The sequence below is a fragment of the Schistocerca piceifrons genome, chromosome 3 (assembly GCF_021461385.2).
Source record: "Schistocerca piceifrons isolate TAMUIC-IGC-003096 chromosome 3, iqSchPice1.1, whole genome shotgun sequence".
Lineage (NCBI taxonomy): Eukaryota > Metazoa > Arthropoda > Insecta > Orthoptera > Acrididae > Schistocerca > Schistocerca piceifrons.
The window spans coordinates 915,114,617-915,135,167 of NC_060140.1; the positions used below are offsets into that span (position 1 = coordinate 915,114,617).

General features: G+C 45.5%; 1 protein-coding gene across 1 annotated transcript; it reads left to right on the forward strand.

The window, feature by feature from the left end:
- The first annotated feature begins 9,332 nt into the window (after positions 1-9,332).
- LOC124789848 (cuticle protein 65-like) lies at positions 9,333-12,567 on the forward strand. The gene is made up of 2 exons (XM_047257354.1): positions 9,333-9,463; positions 12,102-12,567. The coding sequence occupies exons 1-2, from the start codon at positions 9,383-9,385 to the stop codon at positions 12,495-12,497; spliced, it is 477 nt and encodes a 158-aa protein (XP_047113310.1). The 5' UTR covers positions 9,333-9,382; the 3' UTR covers positions 12,498-12,567.
- Positions 12,568-20,551: the final 7,984 nt, after the last annotated feature.

A 20,551-nucleotide genomic window follows, 5' to 3' on the forward strand; every position in this document is an offset into this window, starting at 1 on the left:
CCCGAGCTGGGGTCATCCCTGGCGTATCTTCGCATCACGGAGAGGTGGAGGTTACCGTAGAGGCAGATTGAAAAATTCGAGAGTTTAGAGGGTCTGCCCACTTATACGCTGTCTAAATAGACGTCAGGCAGTGTGAATGTGTGAATGATTGTGAGTGAGTTTGGGAGAGAGAGCCTGTATCTCCGTAAGATTTACTCTTCCTTTCGTTCCTACCAATATTTGTAAGGGCGCTGGTAACCTCACCAATGAGCTCCCGTAAACAACAAACACAACTACGCACATACACGCACACACACACACACACACACACACACACACACACGCACAAGAGCACGAGCGCTCATGCAGAAATGCGCATGCACATACGCACTGAAGGCGATTCGATACCGCGACCTTCTCCTGGCTGCGGTGCAATGCCATGTAGAATAGAATGGCAAAGAAAAGGCTCCAAATGCACAGGTTGACAGGTGAAAATAAAGTGAGTTGGCCGCCCAATCGCAACATAGGGATGGACAAGCCCAGCGCTCAGATTGTGAATGCGTTTCTGCTTTGGGACCAAGTTATTTTGTGGAAGCTGTACCGTCACTTCGGGCTCACTGACTTAGGCCCGCCTGAGTTGTGGCTACCTGCGCCAACTCCTTTTTTGCAACATGCCGGACAAAGCTGCATGCATCGTGCTAAGTCACGTAGGTCAGAAGGCTACATTAGCCAAGTATTCGCTGCCAAAGAAGCTGCACCTCAGCAACAGCTTCTTGTTAATTATTTAAATTGCTGACAAAATAGAGAAATGTCGAAGTGACTGAAAGTGAGAACGATCTGGCCGGTTTCAAAACATACATCCATTCAAATAAGGTTCCTGAGTAGTTCTACTTGAGTGAGGAAACAACCTTCCCGGGATAGAAGGCAATTGTGGAGGTTACAGTTTTGGAAGATAGTGTAGGCGTACCGCATTCGTTCAAGCTTGATCGGGCCGAGGGACCTTTTCTTTGCGTCGGTGGTTGTCTTTGATCTGTTGCACGACAAGTGTGAGTTTCGGCATTGGTGCAACGCGGAACAACAATTTGGGTTTGGAGCGCGAGGCGTTTGGTCGCTTTGGATGAGAGGAGAGTCCGGTACGTGATTTCAGAGAGTTCGATTGATATGTAAGAGAGAAGTAAAATAAAGTTGAAAGTCTTTTCGTAATGATTAACTTTCCGAGGAGTACAGGTCTATTACAAATGGTGGAAACCATTTCGGAAATTCCTTGTACTTGCATTAACTGACATATTGTCACAAAAACTCAACACTCATATACAATAAACTCAAGTTTTCTATTGTTTCTGCCGTACTGCCTATAACCCTGCGTGACGAGAAGTAACTTATGTAATCGAGACAGATTAGTGTGACCTAGGTACAGAGTAAGTTGAATACATGTGTCTACTCTTAGGAAGAAATTTTATAACTTGTGGGCGATCTTTGAACATACCATAAAGTGCTAAACACTTAGAGAACCTATTGCACCATCAACATATTTCAGTGTGCTAAGTATTTTGTACAGATAACTTCGGAATGTACTTCACATACATGTTCCATACACGTAACACACATAGTTGAATGCCTGTCATTTGTACTTGGGCAGTTATGTCATCTCTTCCCTTTGTGCGATCCAGTTCACGTATCCTAGTGTGTTTGATGTCGACGATCTTCTCACTGCTGTTGTAGTACTTCTGTGCCTCTGCCCATCATAAATAACTTTATTCTCTACCTAACATTGTGGGATGTATGGCTACTGTTAATTGTCCTGACGACATTCTTCATGATAAGTTTGTTTGCAAGCTCCTTCAGAAAAATCCTTTTGGTACCTTTGCACTGGCGTTTATCTTTTAAAAGATATTCGAGTTTAGTGTTCAGATGGTTCATATGGCTCTGAGCTCTATGGGACTTAACTTCTGAGGTCATCAGTCCCCTAGAACTTAGAACTACTTAAACCTAAGGACTACTTAAACCTAAGGACATCACACACACCCATGCCCGAAGCAGGATTCGAACCTGCGACCGTAGCGGTTGCGAGGCTCCAGATTGTAGCGCCTAGAACCACTCGGCCACCTCGGCCGGCAAGTTTATTGTAGAGACATTCACAGAGTGGTATTAACACAGCAAGGGGCTTTCTCCTTTTCCTTTGGCCAACACTACAGTTACGGCACAACCGTTGGTCTCGTGAATTTACTCCTACATTAGTGCAATGGTAGGAAGTCACAATTTCTGGTTTCTTGTCAGCACCTGTCTCTGCATCTATTTTGGCATCACTAAGCACTGATGATTTTAGCAATACTGACTCAGATTTCCTGGGGACATAAGAAACCAATCACATTTCTTTCGTGTTACGAAACGAACTAGAACTCAAGATTCCTTTGTCTACTTACCAGGCACCAATCAGGATTATCACTGTTATTTCTGCGTAATGGTCCCACTAAAGTCAGCTTCATGTCCACTAATGTTGACATAAGTGGGACGTTAGTATACCAGTTACCAACAGTTATGTTCGTTCCTCAGTCTGTAATACGAGCAACAAGACGTTGAATATCTGAAGGATTCTCAGAGTTCCTGAATGGACCATCAGGCTGCGTTACTGCATACACTTCAAATGTGTGAAGGTAGAATGCTTTAGAATATACTAAGGCAAACAGTTTTATTCCGTATTTCTTAGCATTTTTAGGCAAATACTGCCTAAGTGAGCAACGGACTGAACATGAAATGAGTTTCTCAATAATCGTCTAATATTCTGATGTGGTGTAGGCTTTCATAGAGTTCTTCCTATTAGTACCTGAAATCCTCGAATAGCAGCCAACTTGTCTGATTTCTTTCTCTCATCTCGATCACTGGTATTATCAAATCGAACAGAGAGAAGCAGGAACAAAACTTTTCAGGTCCATCCTGTTCCCATACCTCTGAACTGGAGACAGAAAGCTCTGTACGTTCCAGCAAATAGTAATAAACCAAGAAATGCCTTCATTTCGACTCGATCAGTAACTTGAGCTTCACGACTCCTCTTGGAATTTGCGGTGATTTTCACAACGTACGTGTTAATGCACATAATCAATGTGTCAATTACATTCCGGTCAAAACAGAGGAAGAAAACTTCTTCCGATATCTTTATTCTTATCGCTTTGCCATGAGCTCAGGTAAAGGTGGGGCAATAAAACAGTGCTTTTTAGCACAACCCCTTTTACTAAATGGCTGTTTGTTCCAGTTGGTTTTAACATCTGTGCCCAGAAAAAAAATAGTCATTTTTCACAGTCACTGTTCCATCAGCAGAAGCAGCAAAATGTCTGAATCAGTGTAGTGTTCACTTTTTTCAAGATCGACGTCTTCAGCTTCATAGATTTTTCACGTAGATCCTTCGTCATCTTCGCCAAACAACTCCGCAATAATTTCATCGGCAGTCTATATTTTAGTCATTCTGAGTCACGAAAAAAGAAACAGCCATGTCGCTTTCGTTTCGACCAAAGGACGAAAATACGATATAAATAGAAAATTGGAAATAATTCGATTTACTTACGCTAAAAGAAGAAATACATTTCTTTGAGCTCTTGTGGCCTATGTATTTTATGCCTAAACATTCACAGACACAGGTGGGAGAACACCGGAACGAAAACATCGCGTCGGGTTAGACGGACGATAAAGCCAGAACATCAATAGTCGCGTAAGGCCAAACATTCAAAATGTCAGTATAATGCGAAACAGGGAAGACAACAATGATTCTGAATACGCTATCTGAAGCAGCTCAGATATAAAGGGAACTGCATGAACCTGGTATGTTTCATAAAGTGACGTACCAAAGAAATTAACCAACAGAAAAATCTCTCGAGTCATTTTGACCCGACGTGAGAATTTCTCTAAGCATGTCTGATGTTATCTGAATGACACCATTCCAGGACGCTGAACTGGAAGACGAGGAGCAGAAGATGAATTTCATCATCGGTGGCCTCCCAGGTCTCCAGACGTCACACCTTGTGACTTTTATCTTTGGGGTTACGTAAAGGACCGGGTTTTTATCCCCGCTATCGGTAACACTCGTGAAAGTTTACGGCATCGCACTGTTGAAGCTTTGAATTCGATAACGAAGTACCAGCTGCTTTGTGTGAAGCGGAAATGAGGCACCGTTTTGATATTTGTCGAGTACCATATGGTGCTCACATTGAATGCATAAAAATTAGTACTTTTCTCTTTCCAGGAACGTTGGAATTGTGTTTCTATCTACACTCCTGGAAATGGAAAAAAGAACACATTGACACCGGTGTGTCAGACCCACCATACTTGCTCTGGACACTGCGAGAGGGCTGTACAAGCAATGATCACACGCACGGCACAGCGGACACACCAGGAACCGCGGTGTTGGCCGTCGAATGGCGCTAGCTGCGCAGCATTTGTGCACCGCCGCCGTCAGTGTCAGCCAGTTTGCCGTGGCATACGGAGCTCCATCGCAGTCTCTAACACTGGTAGCATGCCGCGACAGCGTGGACGTGAACCGTATGTGCAGTTGACGGACTTTGAGCGAGGGCGTATAGTGGGCATGCGGGAGGCCGGATGGACGTACCGCCGAATTGCTGAACACGTGGGGCGTGAGGTCTCCACAGTACATCGATGTTGTCGCCAGTGGTCGGCGGAAGGTGCACGTGCCCGTCGACCTGGGACCGGACCGCAGCGACGCACGGATGCACGCCAAGACCGTAGGATCCTACGCAGTGCCGTAGGGGACCGCACCGCCACTTCCCAGCAAATTAGGGACACTGTTGCTCCTGGGGTATCGGCGAGGACCATTCGCAACCGTCTCCATGAAGCTGGGCTACGGTCCCGCGCACCGTTAGGCCGTCTTCCGATCACGCCCCAACATCGTGCAGCCCGCCTCCAGTGGTGTCGCGACAGGCGTGAATGGAGGGACGAATGGAGACGTGTCGTTTTCAGCGATGAGAGTCGCTTCTGCCTTGGTGCCAATGATGGTCGTATGCGTGTTTGGCGCCGTGCAGGTGAGCGCCACAATCAGGACTGCATACGACCGAGGCACACAGGGCCAACACCCGGCATCATGGTGTGGGGAGCGATCTCCTACACTGGCCGTACACCACTGGTGATCGTCGAAGGGACACTGAATAGTGCACGGTACATCCAAACCGTCATCGAACCCATCGTTCTACCATTCCTAGACCGGCAAGGGAACTTGCTGTTCCAACAGGACAATGCACGTCCGCATGTATCCCGTGCCACCCAACGTGCTCTAGAAGGTGTAAGTCAACTACCCTGGCCAGCAAGATCTCCGGATCTGTCCCCCATTGAGCATGTTTGGGACTGGATGAAGCGTCGTCTCACGCGGTGTGCATGTCCAGCACGAACGCTGGTCCAACTGAGGCGCCAGGTGGAAATGGCATGGCAAGCCGTTCCACAGGACTACATCCAGCATCTCTACGATCGTCTCCATGGGAGAATAGCAGCCTGCATTGCTGCGAAAGGTGGATATACACTGTACTAGTGCCGACATTGTGCATGCTCTGTTGCCTGTGTCTATGTGCCTGTGGTTCTGTCAGTGTGATCATGTGATGTATCTGACCCCAGGAATGTGTCAATAAAGTTTCCCCTTCCTGGGACAATGAATTCACGGTGTTCTTATTTCAATTTCCAGGAGTGTATTATAGTTTGAAGCATTAAATGTTTGAAATCTCTTCCTTCTTTTTGAATGGCCAAAGTTAGGCGTTACCGTCAGTACTCGTAACGGGTTACAATACAACTTTTTTTTTATTTTAACTAAATTCCGTTCGAACAGGACTCGGAAGGCCAACCGGTATTAACCAACCGCTGTGTCCTCCTCAGCCGATAAAGTGCACTGAATGCATACAGAGGGGCGTTGTCAATTTCTTGACCTCAGCCGCTACTTCTCAATCAAATAGCTCCTCAATTGGCCTCGCCTGGGCTGAGTGAATTCCACTTGCCAACAGCGCTCGGCAGAGCCGGATGGTCACCCATCCTAATGTCAACCAAGCCCGATAGTGCTTAACGTTGGTGATATGGCGGAACCGGTGTTACCACTCTTTCAAGGGCGTTCGATTACTTTTTTATAAAAGTTTATTGAAAATTATTTCCCGCTTAGGCGGTAGAACACTATATGATCAACAGTATCAGGACAGCCCCCAAAACAAACGTTTTTCATGTTAGGTGCATTGTGCCACCACCTGCTGCCAGGTACTCCATATCAGCGACCTCAGTAATCTTTAGACATCGTGAGAGAGCAGGATGGGGCGCTCCGCGGAACTCACGGATGGTCAGGTGAATGGGTGTCACTTGTGTCATACGCCTGTGCGCGAGATTTCCACGCTCCTAAACATCCCTAGGTCCACTGTTCCCGATGTGATAGTGAAGTGGAAACGTGAAGGACACGTACAGCACAAAAGCGTGCAGGCTGACCTCGTCTGTTGACTGACAGAGGCCGCCGACAGTTGAAGAGGGTCGTAATGTGTAACAGGCAGACATCTATTCAGACCATCACACAGGAATTCCAAACTGCATCAGGATCCACTGCAAATAATATGACAGTTGTCTGGGAGGTGAGAAAACTTGGATTTCATGGTCGAGCGCTTGGTCATCTTGCCGGTAAATGCCAAACGACGCCTCGCTTGGTGTAATGAGCATAAGCATTGAACGATTGAACAGTGGAAAAAAACATTCTGTGGAGTGACGAATCACGGTTCACGATGTGGCGATCCGATGGCAGGGTGTGCGGATGGCGAATGCTCGGTGAACGTCACCTGCCAGCATGTGTAGTGCCAACAGTAAAATTCGGTGGTGTGATGGTGTGGTCGTGTTTTTCATGGAGGGGGCTTGCACCCCTTGTTGTTTTGCGTGACAATATCACATACAGACCCAGATTGGTGTTTTAAGCACCTTCTTGCTTCTCACTGTTGAAGAGCAATTCGAGGATGGCGACTGCATCTTTCAACACGATCCAGTACTTGTTCATAATGCACGGCCTGTGGTGGAGTGGTTATACGACAATAACATCCCTGTAATGGACTGGCCTGCACAGAGTCCTGACCTGGATCCTATAGAATACCTTTAGGACGTTTTGGAATGCCGCCTTCGTGTCAGGCCTCACCGACCGACATCGATATCTCTCCTCAGTGCAGCACTCCGTGAAGAATGGGCTGCCATTCCCCAAGAAACCTTCCAGCACTTGATTGAACGTATGACTGTGAGAGTAGAAGCTGTCATCAAGGCTAAGGGTGGGACAAAACCACATTGAATTACCGATGGAGTGTGCCACGAAACGAACTTTTAAGTCATTTTCAGCCAGATGTCCAGATACTTTTGATCACATAGTGTACATCTTGAAGTCGCAATTACACAGGGTCAGTGACCGGTAGACCTGTATCCTTGTGCAGCAGGATGGTTTTAGGATGGGGATGATCATTCCTTCCACAAAGGCGGGTAGAAGAGCCACATTGAGAAACATCAATTCGTGGTACATGTCAGTCCGTCGTGGAGTCATGAGATCTTTCAATGTCCGAAAAAACTCTAAGGAAGTCCGTGGGCCCCGGCCACTAGTTCAACGCTCCCTTATCGAGCGCGTCCGCTACGTCGTCATCTGTCTCCCTCCTTAACTCTCGCTCGGCCGTCCCGTTGAGGCACGCGGATAACGTTCGTGGGACATCATGGAAGGCTTCCTCGTCGTGTTCCGCTTCTTCGTATTGTTCGACAAAGGCGTTGGCAATGCCTTTTTGCGTTGTCATACGGCGACCATCCGACAGTAAGACCGTCTGTAGTAGGGTCCCGCGGCTACGTTGTTTTTCTCTGATAAGGTGACACATCGACGGCGATTCTCCATGGACTCATTCAAAGGCCCTTGTGCAGGCTGCGACCCCCTCCAGGCGGCATCGCGTTATGGAATTTATTTGAGCCTGAGCTCGTTTTATAGCAGAACTCCCAACCTGTGAAGGCGCTTGTACAGAAAGTTCGCGGAACATCATGTTATAAAATTCCTTCGTGTGGTGCCTGCACATCATGTGTTCGGCGCAATGCCGGCTTAACACATTCCAGCCACGATTGCAGTGTGGTCGGATATGTCGGAAGGCGTCATTCACATATGTACCAAGTGCCTTTGATTAAGCGTCTGCACTGAGGTTCACTGTAGTCAGTTTTCAGAATCTTTAACTTTGCGGTGTGCTGGTGGTACAGTGAAAGCCGTTGTAGGTCTGGAGAGTTTTAGTAGCAGAGATGTGCACATTTCAAGTGAACGAAGTGTACAACCGGGACATGGGTCAGTCGTATTTTACGTGTACGATGGCCTTTATTGTCAGACCAGGAATCATTGTAAAGTAAATGAGTCAGAGTCCGCTTATGTATGATTTAAAGGAGATGGAATTTGTAAAAAATACTATAGTTTCTGAAATTCAGTACGTATAGCAGAAACGCGTCTACATACGTTCGTGTAAGCGGCGTTGGCGTGGACGTATGCACGGGTTCGCCTGTTAGAACTTGCACAGTCCTCCGCTGCACGCATTCTGAACGGAGGAGGCCTTCTTTCCCACATCCAGTGCATGTTTTGGGTTGTAGCGGTCGCCTGAAAATTGCCTCTAGGGAGCGCAGCAAGGAAAGAGTTGGTGAGTTAATTAGTGAAGACAGGTTTGTTACAGTGAATGAAACCGCTGCTAAAATTGGAGGACACGGCGCACTGCAATGAGTGATTTCAAGCTTATGTTATAGAAAAGTTTGTGCCTGTTGGGTCTCATGTTTATTGACGGAAGAGCACAAACTTGTGAGAAAAAATTTTGGATGAGAAATTCTTCCACATTCTCCCCACCTTCCACAGTCTCCCTCCAGCTATCATCTTTTTCCCTGTAAAGGAACATGTGAGGAGCCAACTCTACGAGACGGTAGAGGGGGTCCAGAAAGCTGTGCGTCAGTGTCTCTGTGCAGCTGGTACGGAGTTCTGTCGTAAGGGCTTTCTGGAACTTACAGAACGATAGAAACTGTGTATGCAAGGAAATGGAGACAATTTTGGAAAGTTACAGAAAAGTCTGTAAATTACACTGTTGTGCTTGGCTTCGCTAAAGAATAAATATTAAAAGTTTTAAAAATTGTTGCTGTCAACTTTCGGCACGACCCTTGTAAGTAAAGATCAGCATCGTCAGCGTAAAACCACAGGCTCTGTTTTTCTTCGCTTTCGTCAGAGAGTTAACCGCGTCTGCACAGTAGCAAGGTCAGAGTTTGGACGCGGCCGTGTCTTGAGCACTTTCTACCGGAGAGGAATGTATTGTATAGGCTGTGTCCGAGATCTACGGCGACAGGCGTGGTCCCCTGCAGGCGCTGCGCACGGAAGGACGTGCGCCCTTTCACGCCGTGGTCCCAGCTATATATGGCGGCCCGCTGTCGCATTCTGCACAGTTCACAGCTGGTACAGCCCCGAACAGCCCACCGTACAGCCATGAAGGTCCTGGTGAGTATCACGCCCTCAGAGCGACTAAGTACAGTAGCGATCGTAGACCTGCAATTTTCAACAGCTCTACTTGAACTACTGTTGTGTCATTACTGAACATTAACTCCTCGTTCAAGAACGAACAGCACACATATGTCATCATTCTTTGTTTCCCTCTACAACTAAATAAATTCAGATGAAAAATATTTAGAGGATCGCTTCAAATGTTTGCAAAAACCGTCTTAAGGGCATATAAAATCAGGTCTCCACCAGTGCAATGTAACCAAAACGTAGATTGTGCAATGCTTGTGAATCCTAGTAGTGCTATGGAAAAACGTAGGGGAGCAGGATATTTACGCTCGCGGAGGAGAACAGGGAATGGATAATCCCAAACCACTCAGATGGTACAAATAACATTTTCAGTAAAAATATTTATCCATAATATTTAAACTACAAATTGACGAACCTTTGGTCCATTAGTTCTGAGACACTATTCATTAGGGTTCAAAAGTCTCACAAATAGCTTTACACCCAGAGAAATGCGCTTCAGGCAACGACTATGATGTGGAATGAAGAGTACTAGCATTGGGCAACAAGTGCATCTTATTGTACGTACATTTTTTTACAAATCTGAAATCACATGAATAGGAAACTGTTTTACATCTAAGATCATCTCCGTTAATACTTGCGACACCGAAACACACGCTAAAGGCCACTTACTTTAACTTACGTAGAGTGAAGTTTCCCATCGGGAATGGTTTGGAATACAGTTATAACGATGCTTGCTATCGACTTGGTGTTGAGCTAATTGGACACAGTAATGTGCAAAGCGAATTCTTACGAGACTGATACGAGCTCAGATCTGGGACCAAGTCTCATGTGCTCTAACATCCTGTGTCATGCTTTTACGCAGTATTTCGAAATCACTTTGTTCAATACAGAAATATTTCTGAAGTTTCACCTTATACTCGTTGCGAGGAAACAATTACTGTACAGAAGTACGAACAATAATAAGTTTACATTTTCCTCCCTCGGAAGACGCCATGGAGACGATAGAACAAAATACTATTCAGCTCAAATCTCTGGTTTCTGTTCAGAAATACTAGTATTTGTACTACATAGTCATATGACTTTGCAATGGGAGTTATTTTTAAATGCATTGTGGAGAAAGGCAATGGCATGAGGAGTATAGCAGAAGATATTCAGTGCATGTCCTCTTGCTATAAACTTCATAATGGTGTCTTAATCAGAGCCGATTTCGAGCAACTCCGACACACTACTCCATAAGCTGTGTAATAGAATGATTAACAAATGGATTGACAAGAAAGAATACAGACTACATTAAGCACTCAGTGTGTTTATCCAAGAGAGCTTAATCCCTCCTGCTGACTAGGGCATTTGAGCAGCCATCGGTAATAAAGCGGCAAACTGTGGCGAAACGAAACGATAGTTCATGGTCAGTGGCACCTTCACTCACCTGTCACTGAAATCAGAGAAAACAGTTTGGAGAACCTCTAAAGGAATGGCAGTTTGCTTCACCTTGTCGCTCCCGTTTGGATAGAAAAAACTTAGCCGGTGAATTAGATAACAGATGTATGAGAGTGACTGAATTGATGTTAAGTACTGGCTGGTTTGGTACAGGGTTCCTGTCAACGACTCACCAAAGCTCAGAAAGGACTATAAGAATGACGTTCAGGTCTAGTTCACGGTCACAGTTTTTCAATAAATGCCGAAAGCACTTATCGGTCGGTATAATCACAACCAGAGTCATGCGTGCGACTCTTATCGGTGATTACAGAAATGGATTGAAAACAGTAGCTGCCGTTCGTGGAGTCAAAACACCTGCTCCGTTCACCGACAAAGCCTACCATCATCGTATAAATGGTCTGAAGATGGTCACGTTCTCACGAAAACCGATAATCATTGTAAATAAATGTTTTGCTGCGATCAAGACTGTTTTTGCCAGACGGCTGTTTCTCCACGCCGGCCGGTGTGGCCGAGCGGTTGTAGGCGCTTCAGTCTGGAACCTCGCGACCGCTACGGTCGCAGGTTCGAATCCTGCATCGGGCATGGATGTGTGTGATGTCCTTAGGTTAGTTAAGTTTAAGTAGTTCTAAGTTCTAGGGGACTGATGACCTCAGACGTTAAGTCCGATTGTGCTCAGAGCCATTTCTCCACGAGAAGTGCTCCCAGTAATTTCTTAGCAGTGACTCCAAGTAAAGTTAAATGCAGCGCTAATGGTGGAAGAAAGGCAGAAACGAGTTTTTAAAAACTTGTCGATTATTAGGTCACTAGAGACGGGGAACAAGCCAGTGGAGAAAATCATCAGTACATAGTCTCAAACGTATCGTATCAGATTACGACTTACGGAACTGAAGGAAATCTTTGGCTGGTAACACAACTATCACCTACTCTTAATGAATGGGCGTCCATGTCACTAGAAGGCGTCAATTTGTTCTATTTTTCTTCCACTGAATTTCGTAAGCAAAGTTCGTGCAAGTCCTTCTGTTTCGCCATTCTGTATGTGTTTATGCAAGAATATAATATTTTGAAAAAAAAATCGGTGTAAACATTTATATGCTTTTTGACATGACTTCATTATAATGTTTTCTCATCTGGTTCTCAAATTATCGAGTTTCACGTCTGCCTCCTTCACCAGGTCGTGATGAGCGCCATTCTGGCAGCGGCCGTCGCCGCCCCCAAGCCCGGCTACCTGGGCGCCGCCCACGGCGTCGTCGCCGCCGCCCCCGCGGTGGTGGCTGCCCCGGCAGTGATCGCCGCCCACGGCGTGCACCCAGGCTACGCCGCGTACGGCCCCGCCCCAGTGGCTGTGGGACCCGGCGGCTACCTGGCCGACACCCACGACGTGGCCGCCGCCAGGGCTGCCCACCTGACCGCCGTCGCCCAGACGCAGGCCCGCGACGCCCACATCAACGGCGCCGCCGCCCACGCCGCCTTCGCCGCCCCCGCTCTGCTCGGAGCGCACGGACTGGCGTACGGACACGGCCTGGCTTACGGTCACGGTTTGGCCCATGGCGCCGCCTATCATGGTTAGGAGGCTGTGAGGACACCAGCTGTTACGTTTTCACTTTGTACTATTTATAAATAAAACTGATGCCTGAGTATCTGTTTGTCATTGCATTCCACTGTGTCCAGTTATAGAATGGTTCTGACCATTGAATCAGAGCTGTTCTGAAATTTCCTAGCAGATTAATACTACGTCCCTGAATAGGACTGAGAACCATAACCATTTATTATGTGGGCGTTTCTTTGCTGACGCAGCTATCCAGGACGATTCAGAACGCGGCCCACTCTCGAAATTCATGTTCTCGGAACAATACTCAGCACTGTACTCAAGCGACTTCTCTTTCTTTTCTTCCAGGGGTGCTAGTACCACCTGATACGCAGAATAACTCCTGTGAAGTTTTAATGTGTCAGAAAATTCCATGAAAGATTTCTTTGGCACTACATTTCATGTAAATATTCGACACTGGGTGATACTGAGATATCTGTATTGAGGATACTGATAATTTGATATTCTGTCGACAACTAGATGTGATGGAGCATAAGCTCGGCAGAGCAAGGATAGGATAATACGTTGCCTTTAAATGCGAGCATTTTAGGGTTAGGCTTTACCATGACTGTTATTGACTTTAAATGAAACAACACCTTTACTGTAACCAGTCACCATTTATTTATCACCACGACGGGTTCCAAAGGTTTAAACCTCGATCATCAGGCGGATTTACATTTGTTAGTAAAAAAAAATCGTAACACAACAAACACGAATGTCATACCAACAAATGTGAATCCGCCTGATCATGGAGGTTTAAACATTTGAAACGCGTCGTCGAGATAAATAAACAGTGACTGGTTACAGTAAACTTGTTGCTTCATTTAACAAGAGATTGCCTTTGTCAGTACCACAAGAGTCATAGCCGTTACAACATTCGCATCAATCGATGCAACTGAAGCACGAAAAACCTACTACTGGATAATAGCGGTGCCATATCGATCAGTACATCTGAAAACTGCTCATTAATATTCATGGAATATTCCGTCGGTACGTGGAGGAACATCCGAGGGCTTGAACTTAAATAGCGGCAACTATTTATTCAGAACCGATACAAAAAGAAAACAATGTTCAAATGTGTGTGAAATCGTATGGGACTTAACTGCTAAGGTCATCAGTCCCTAATCTTACACACTACTTAACCTAAATTATGCTAAGGACAAACACACACACCCATGCCCGAGGGAGGACTCTAACCTCCCCCGGACCAACCGCACAGTCCATGACTGCAGCGCCTGAGACCGCTCGGCTAATCCCGCGCGGCACCGATACAAAAGAGTTACAGTTTCATGTTTGCACCTGTTACTATCCTTCAAAATAGTCACCAGCGTTGTGTAGAACCCGTTGCCAGCGATGTGAAAGGCATAGTATACCGTTAGCAGAGCCTCCTCTGTTCATGGTGCGAATGGAGCGGTCTAAAGTTGTGGTGATTCTCGTGTATGACTGTAATGGTGTTATCCTAACGCTTTATGTTTCTCCACGGCAGACCGTCAATGTAGAGTATTACTGATCGTTTTTGGAGCGTCACCTGCCACCAGATTTACGAAAGAAGCGGCGACACTTTCTGCGCAACCCACCCATCATTTTACACGACAATGAGCGGGCGTATACAGCGCAAGCTGTGGTTGCTCTCTTCGGTCGATGGGACTGGGAAGTACTGTACCATCCACCATATTCCTCGGACTTAAGTCCTCGTGACTTTGATTTGATTCAGAAGATGAAGGATCCACTTCGTGGCATTCGCTTCAGAACTGTTCCAGAGATTCTACAGGCAGTGGACCGCTCAATTAGCAGCATCAAAACAGCAGGCTCTTCTAACGGTATATTATGCTTTCCACATCGCTTGAAACGGGTTCTACACAACGCTGGTGACTACTTTGTAGGACAGTAACAGGTGCCGACATGTAACTCTTTTGTATAGGTTGTGAATAAATAGATGCCACTATTTAAATTCCAATCCTCGTATGTACGAAACTGAAATATTCTGTATTAATGTTCCGGAATAATATGTACTTTATAATTCGTTGTGAACCGGCTTTCAGGTTCCTAGGGCACCATCAGGCAACATAAGACAGTCTACGGAACATGAGCGGGAGCTTCCACCTGTACGAGATTGTCACTTCCAAAGATATATGACCATTTTACGACCACACTGGCTGTCACACAGTTCTCATTACAGCCTTCTGTAGCTTGTAAAGGGGACTTAGTTGACAAAGTTTTCATACTTAGCAAATGTCTGGAAACGTACCGTTTGGATGTAAAGTAGCTCTGAAGACCGGAACATTCTGTCGATTTAATATCTAGGCGTAATTTAGATAATAGAGAAGACTAAAGTAAAATTTACTGGGAGAATTCTAGGAAAGGGTATATCATGTTTAAACTAAACTGCACGAAGAACATAAGTGGGACCAATTCTCGAGTACAGCTCTAGTGTTTAGGATTCCGACCACCTCGGGTTAAAGGAAGACGATAATGTAATTGAGAGGCCTGTTGCTTGATTTGATACCGGTAGGTTCGATCAGTACGCGAAATGCTTCAGCAGCTCAAATGGAAACGACTGCTGACAGCTGTATTACTCCAAAATTTACTGCACAACTTGTTTCAGTTGTTAGTAGGTCATCTTCTGGTGTCTGCATACGTGACAAGGCACAATGCGGCATCACAAAAGAAACTCAAAATATAGTAGACAACATATACTACTTATTGAGAACTAAGACTCTGAAATCGTAATCAATGTAGTACAACCAACACAAATCATCAACCTAGCTATTTAACTAAAAAATCAAATCAGAAAAGCGTCTCGAAGTTTCGTGACGAAGCACATGGCAGAACTGAAATAAGAAGCGACCCTCAGTACAGAACGCATTGTTAAAGATGTTGGACTGGTAGCAAAACATCCTGCACCGCATCAAAGAGCAGTCATATTTTTAAATCACAACTAACACTCGGCCTATTGGTACATTAATGTTACTAACACAAAGATAATATACAAAGAATAAGTGGAAGACATAAAGACATTAATTATTTCAGATATTACGTCTGATCACTTCAGATTACAACATTGTTTAAAGGGGAATGTTATTTTACATCGTCATATGTGTTACTTAGGAAGTGGGGATGAGGGGTACTCTTAGGATGGAAGTTCAAGGCCCCTGTAATGTCACTCCTTAAACAACAACTACCAAATTCACTGTTTATTCAAAACAGGTAAGAGACAGTCAACGTGGGCATCTTTTTACAAAATGTTACAGATATGTTGCTTCTCGAGCAAGACAGCAGATAATTAACAACAAAGAGATGACCCACAGAGATTTCAAATAAATTACAGTATGAAGCTGATTTAAAACAAATGGCACAATTTTTTTTTAATTTACAATATGAATGTAATTTACCAAACCCCTCAAAAACCCAACCAGCACAACACTTAACTATAGGAACAATTCATATTCAACGAATTGAAAACCCCTTCTTTAAAAGAAAGAACGAACAACACATGGTTATATTTATCAAACGGGCAGTAACGCCAGGCTCCCCTGGGCAAAGGGTGACTTAAAATGCCGGAAGCAGCAGACAAGCCGTCCAAACAACACCTAAACGTCGGGGCTCAACCGGGAGTCACTTCCCATTAGACGGCACGTCACAGCTTCTGTGCACCGAAGCGGGACATGGTGACTTACCCACGCACCCCAGCTCCCAGGAACTGGAACGCAAACAGACCGCAGAAGACACGGAAAACTCCAACCAAACATCAATCAATATACGTTAAGAAATCGATAAAATACACAAAGCAATTAATGTTGAGTGAGTGCATTCAATAAGGGCACGTATATAAGGAAGTACATATAAATGACTAGCTTTACTAAATACAAGTTTTACTAATAACAGAATAACTGGTTGCACACTTTTTTTCTTTTACAGCAATATACCAGGGACGTCGCTTGATGGCAATAAACCCAAAATCACACGCACACCTTCGTGCTAATCTGCCTTTTAATAGTCATCCAACCAGCAGATTTTAAAGCAAATAGTAAGTGCTGGTCTGCATACATTCACACACTCTGCCGGCTGCCAACCGACCAACAAGTTCACTCGTTGACGAAACGAAGGCACCGAAACCACTTACACGTACGATGGAGAGCGTTGTTCGAGATGGTCTGGAGGGATGGGTCTCTCCGACAAAACAGGCCCCAAAGCAATGCGACGAGCAGCGCCCGAAGCAGACACCAGACAGGTCCACCTCAAACTCGCGACCGCGACCGCGCCACCGCTGCCCGAGCCCGCGTGTTTGCTCCGTCGTCCCCTCAAGCACGTCCTAGCCCTCGTAGCGAGTCCGGCGACCAACTCGCCTACCGCAAATACCCACCGCCAGACCACAACGGTGGCAAAGATGGTAGTAAAGCCGGGTAATCGGTAGTACTGCCAAAGATCTCGTGTGTCAGGAAAGGCGCACCACGGCTCAGTATATACAGGGTGAATCGCTTAAAATTTGCCCCACAAATATTGTAGAAATGGAAAGTTCTGCTGATGTGCCGTTTTTACAGTCAGGGAGTCGTACTGTTAGCCAATGAACAGGTTGTAATAATACTCAGAAAGTGTATGTTTCTGCAAAACTAGAAATAAGGTAAATTGGGATGTCAGTTGTGTTTGTTGCAGGATTCTAGTGTGAGTCGTTTACCAGACATCGTGTTTTGAAAATTTCCTCACCAACACTTGTACAATACCTGTGACAGCACACACTAAATAACAACGGAAGTGTATACACTAGTTATGTGGATTCTGACCAGTAACGAGGCAGTTGACCATCTACGGAAGAAAAAGGAAGAAAAGTGAGATAGTGTAAATACTTTCACCCTTTTTTACCTCCTCTGCATTACTGCAGATGACGTGTCACTGAGCACATTTGTATTGTGCATGCAGTACACGTGAGGTGCCTAGTTGTTTCCACTGCCCTGTGTGGAATACATAAGTTCTTGTACACTTCACTAACCTGCTGTCTTCATGATGATGATGTCCCCAGAGCAAAAAACAGCACGCAGGTCGTGGATTCTTTTCCTTGAGGCTGAAATTAACTTCGAAGGAACTGCTGCTACGAATAAACTATAACTCGCGTTTTTATTGATATAGACACGAGAAACTATTCTTGACCACAATGTATTGAACATATCTTTCCACAGTCATTATATCTGTCTAAAATAACGAAATACATCCTGCCACAGACAACATGTATGTGTACTGGAACCGTCAGAACTGGAGAATAAAATTACATGAATCAAATACTACTATTACAGACAACATGTCTTACCTAGCGACGGTCGGAACTGTAGTAAATAAAATTGCATGAAACAAATACTGCTATAACAGACAACATATCTGTCTACTGAAACGGTCAGAACTGGAGAGCCGGACTGCCCGAGACACTTCGCGCGCCCAGCCAGCAAGGCGTGACCCGAACGCCACCGAAGTGCATCGGCAGTAATATCGTCTGTCTTTTGTTTTAGTAATACTTTGATTTTAATAATTTTGAAATGACTGATTGGTAGCTGGCTGTTGAGAGATGTTTATTTAAAAAAATGAAGTAATTTGGATGACAGGTTTAATTAATAATAGCCCCTGAACTTTAACGTTTTGGCGCCCTACCGCCGAACACAGCAGCCAATCACAGAGCAGCAGCATCATGCAGGCAGTCTGTCTCACGGGAATGGTAGCGAATCTCATCTGTCACCGGTACCGCATCCCACATTGCGTCATCTCTATGCTTCTTCCATCTCCACTGCCCTGGGAATAGCTTCCTGGAGCCTAATATGATGCCAGAAATATTACGCATCACAGGTCGCTTTCAAAATGACCACCCGCAGCGCCAATACACACTTCCAGTCTGGTATGGAACGACTACTGATGCACAAGTGCTAACATTTCAGCGGACATGGCCGAGCAGGCTGCAGCACTACATCGTTGCGTACAATTGAGTAAAAGTTGGTATACCCTTGTACGCAACCTCTTTGACTTTTCCCATATAAAAAGGTGTACAGGCGGCCAATCGGTGAAATGGCCAGCTAAGGTACATGTCCTCTGTGTTCAATCCAACGAATTGGAGCCAATTATTGAAGATATGCCGTAGTACTTCGTGCACTGTGGCCTGGCACGAAAGATCCTCCTAGTGTGCGGAGGAACGTCTTCTAGCATCCGTGGAAGATGGTCCGTTAGGAGGCTGCGATGCTAGAGCGCATTCGCTATTCCGTCTATGAAAAACGAGCCTATGAGATGATGGTTCACTATCCCACACGACACGTTCACACCCCATGGACGCTGACGTTCCACCTGACGATGCCAACGGTGATTGTCAACACACCAATAGTGCATGTTTCGGCGGTTTACCTGGCCACGCCTGGTGAATGTGGCTTTACCACTCAACAAGATATATGGTACATCTGGAGTGCCCTATCGTAATGTTTACGTACACAACTTATCACGATTCTCATGCAGCTCTTGATGAAGAGGGCTGTGACAGGAATGTAACCGATGTCGATGGATAAAGCATAGGACACTTGCCTATCTCATGCCACTCCTTCGTGCAATTGCGAGGGAGCTTACGTGCGTATCAGTCGCCACTTGTTTCATTCTTTTACGTTGTCTAGGTATCGCACTACTACTTCCGCGTAACTGGTTGGAGAGGTTTATATATAACTGCCCAGGTTGTTGACGTCTATTGGGGCACCATGCCGCATATACCGTATGAGAACTAACTGCATTATTCCTACACTCTCCATACTCTACGGCTATGTCGGTTTTTTCTGCATTGGTAAATCCCATCGTCCACTCACGACCTACTTCTTCGTCTGTCACACACTAACTGACTAGCAAGGAACACACAAGCACACCGTAATCAAACATAACAACATCCTACCTAGCAACAACACAGGTTGAATGGCACAAACATGTGTCGTCGTAGAAACTATTCGAAATACGATATCTCGCAAACGACTCGCTGTGGACTCCTGCAACAAACACTGACATTACCCTACTTTTTGTTTGTTGAAGTCAATTGGGCACTGTGTCATTTAAAAACTGTATGCTTGCATAAAAATACACGTACAAAGTACTATTACAATCTGTGTATTGGCTAACAGTACAAGCCCCTGACTACGAATCTATTCTGTGAAAACCGCACGTCAATAGCACTTTCCATTTCCGCGATATTTGAGGTGCAAGTTTTAGGTGATTCATTCGGTATACAAACAAAGAATAGGTGGGAACATGAGGACAAAATTCTCTCAAGAAATCGTTCAACATATCAGACTGACAGAATATTAACAGGTTCGAAGTTCGTGGTCTAGTGGCTAGCGTTGCTGCCTCTGGATGACAGGGCCCCGGGTTCGATTCCCGGCCGGGTTGCGGACTGTCTCTGCCCGGGGACTGGGTGATTATGTTGACCTCATCATTTCATCATCATCTTCTTCATTATTCGTGACAGTGGCCAGATTGGACTGTGTAAGAATTAGGACTTTGTACCGGGGCTGATGACCGCGCAGTGGGGCGCCCTACGAACCACACACCATCAAACAATTCTCTGTAGGTCCATCTTTATACAGGATGGCTGCAGAAGGTCGACTTTTCAGTATAAAATGTCAAAACTATCTCCAGCCCTCTATATTACCAGTTTTATTTTATTTTACTACCTGTTTCAGCGTTATACTACGCCATCTTCAGGCCCCCATAGTGAGGTGTAGGAAGAAACCCACCTGTTACACAATCGGAATAGCGGCCAGCATACAGTCACTGATAGCCACAGACAGCTTTTTAACAATGGGATCCCTTCAATCATCCCTTGCATCGACGGCTACAGAACGCCGCCTGTCTTGTTGTACAGAGAGCGCAAGCATTCGGCCATGTTCAGTGATGAGGCGTGGACGTCGGACACGTTGTCACCCACTCATGGTTTTACCGTCCTTGCACGACATTCCACAGCTGAATCAGACTGTAGCTTGCAAACAGCCCATCAGTTTCACCTTTTCCGAGATGCTCTTTCCCAGCCACTG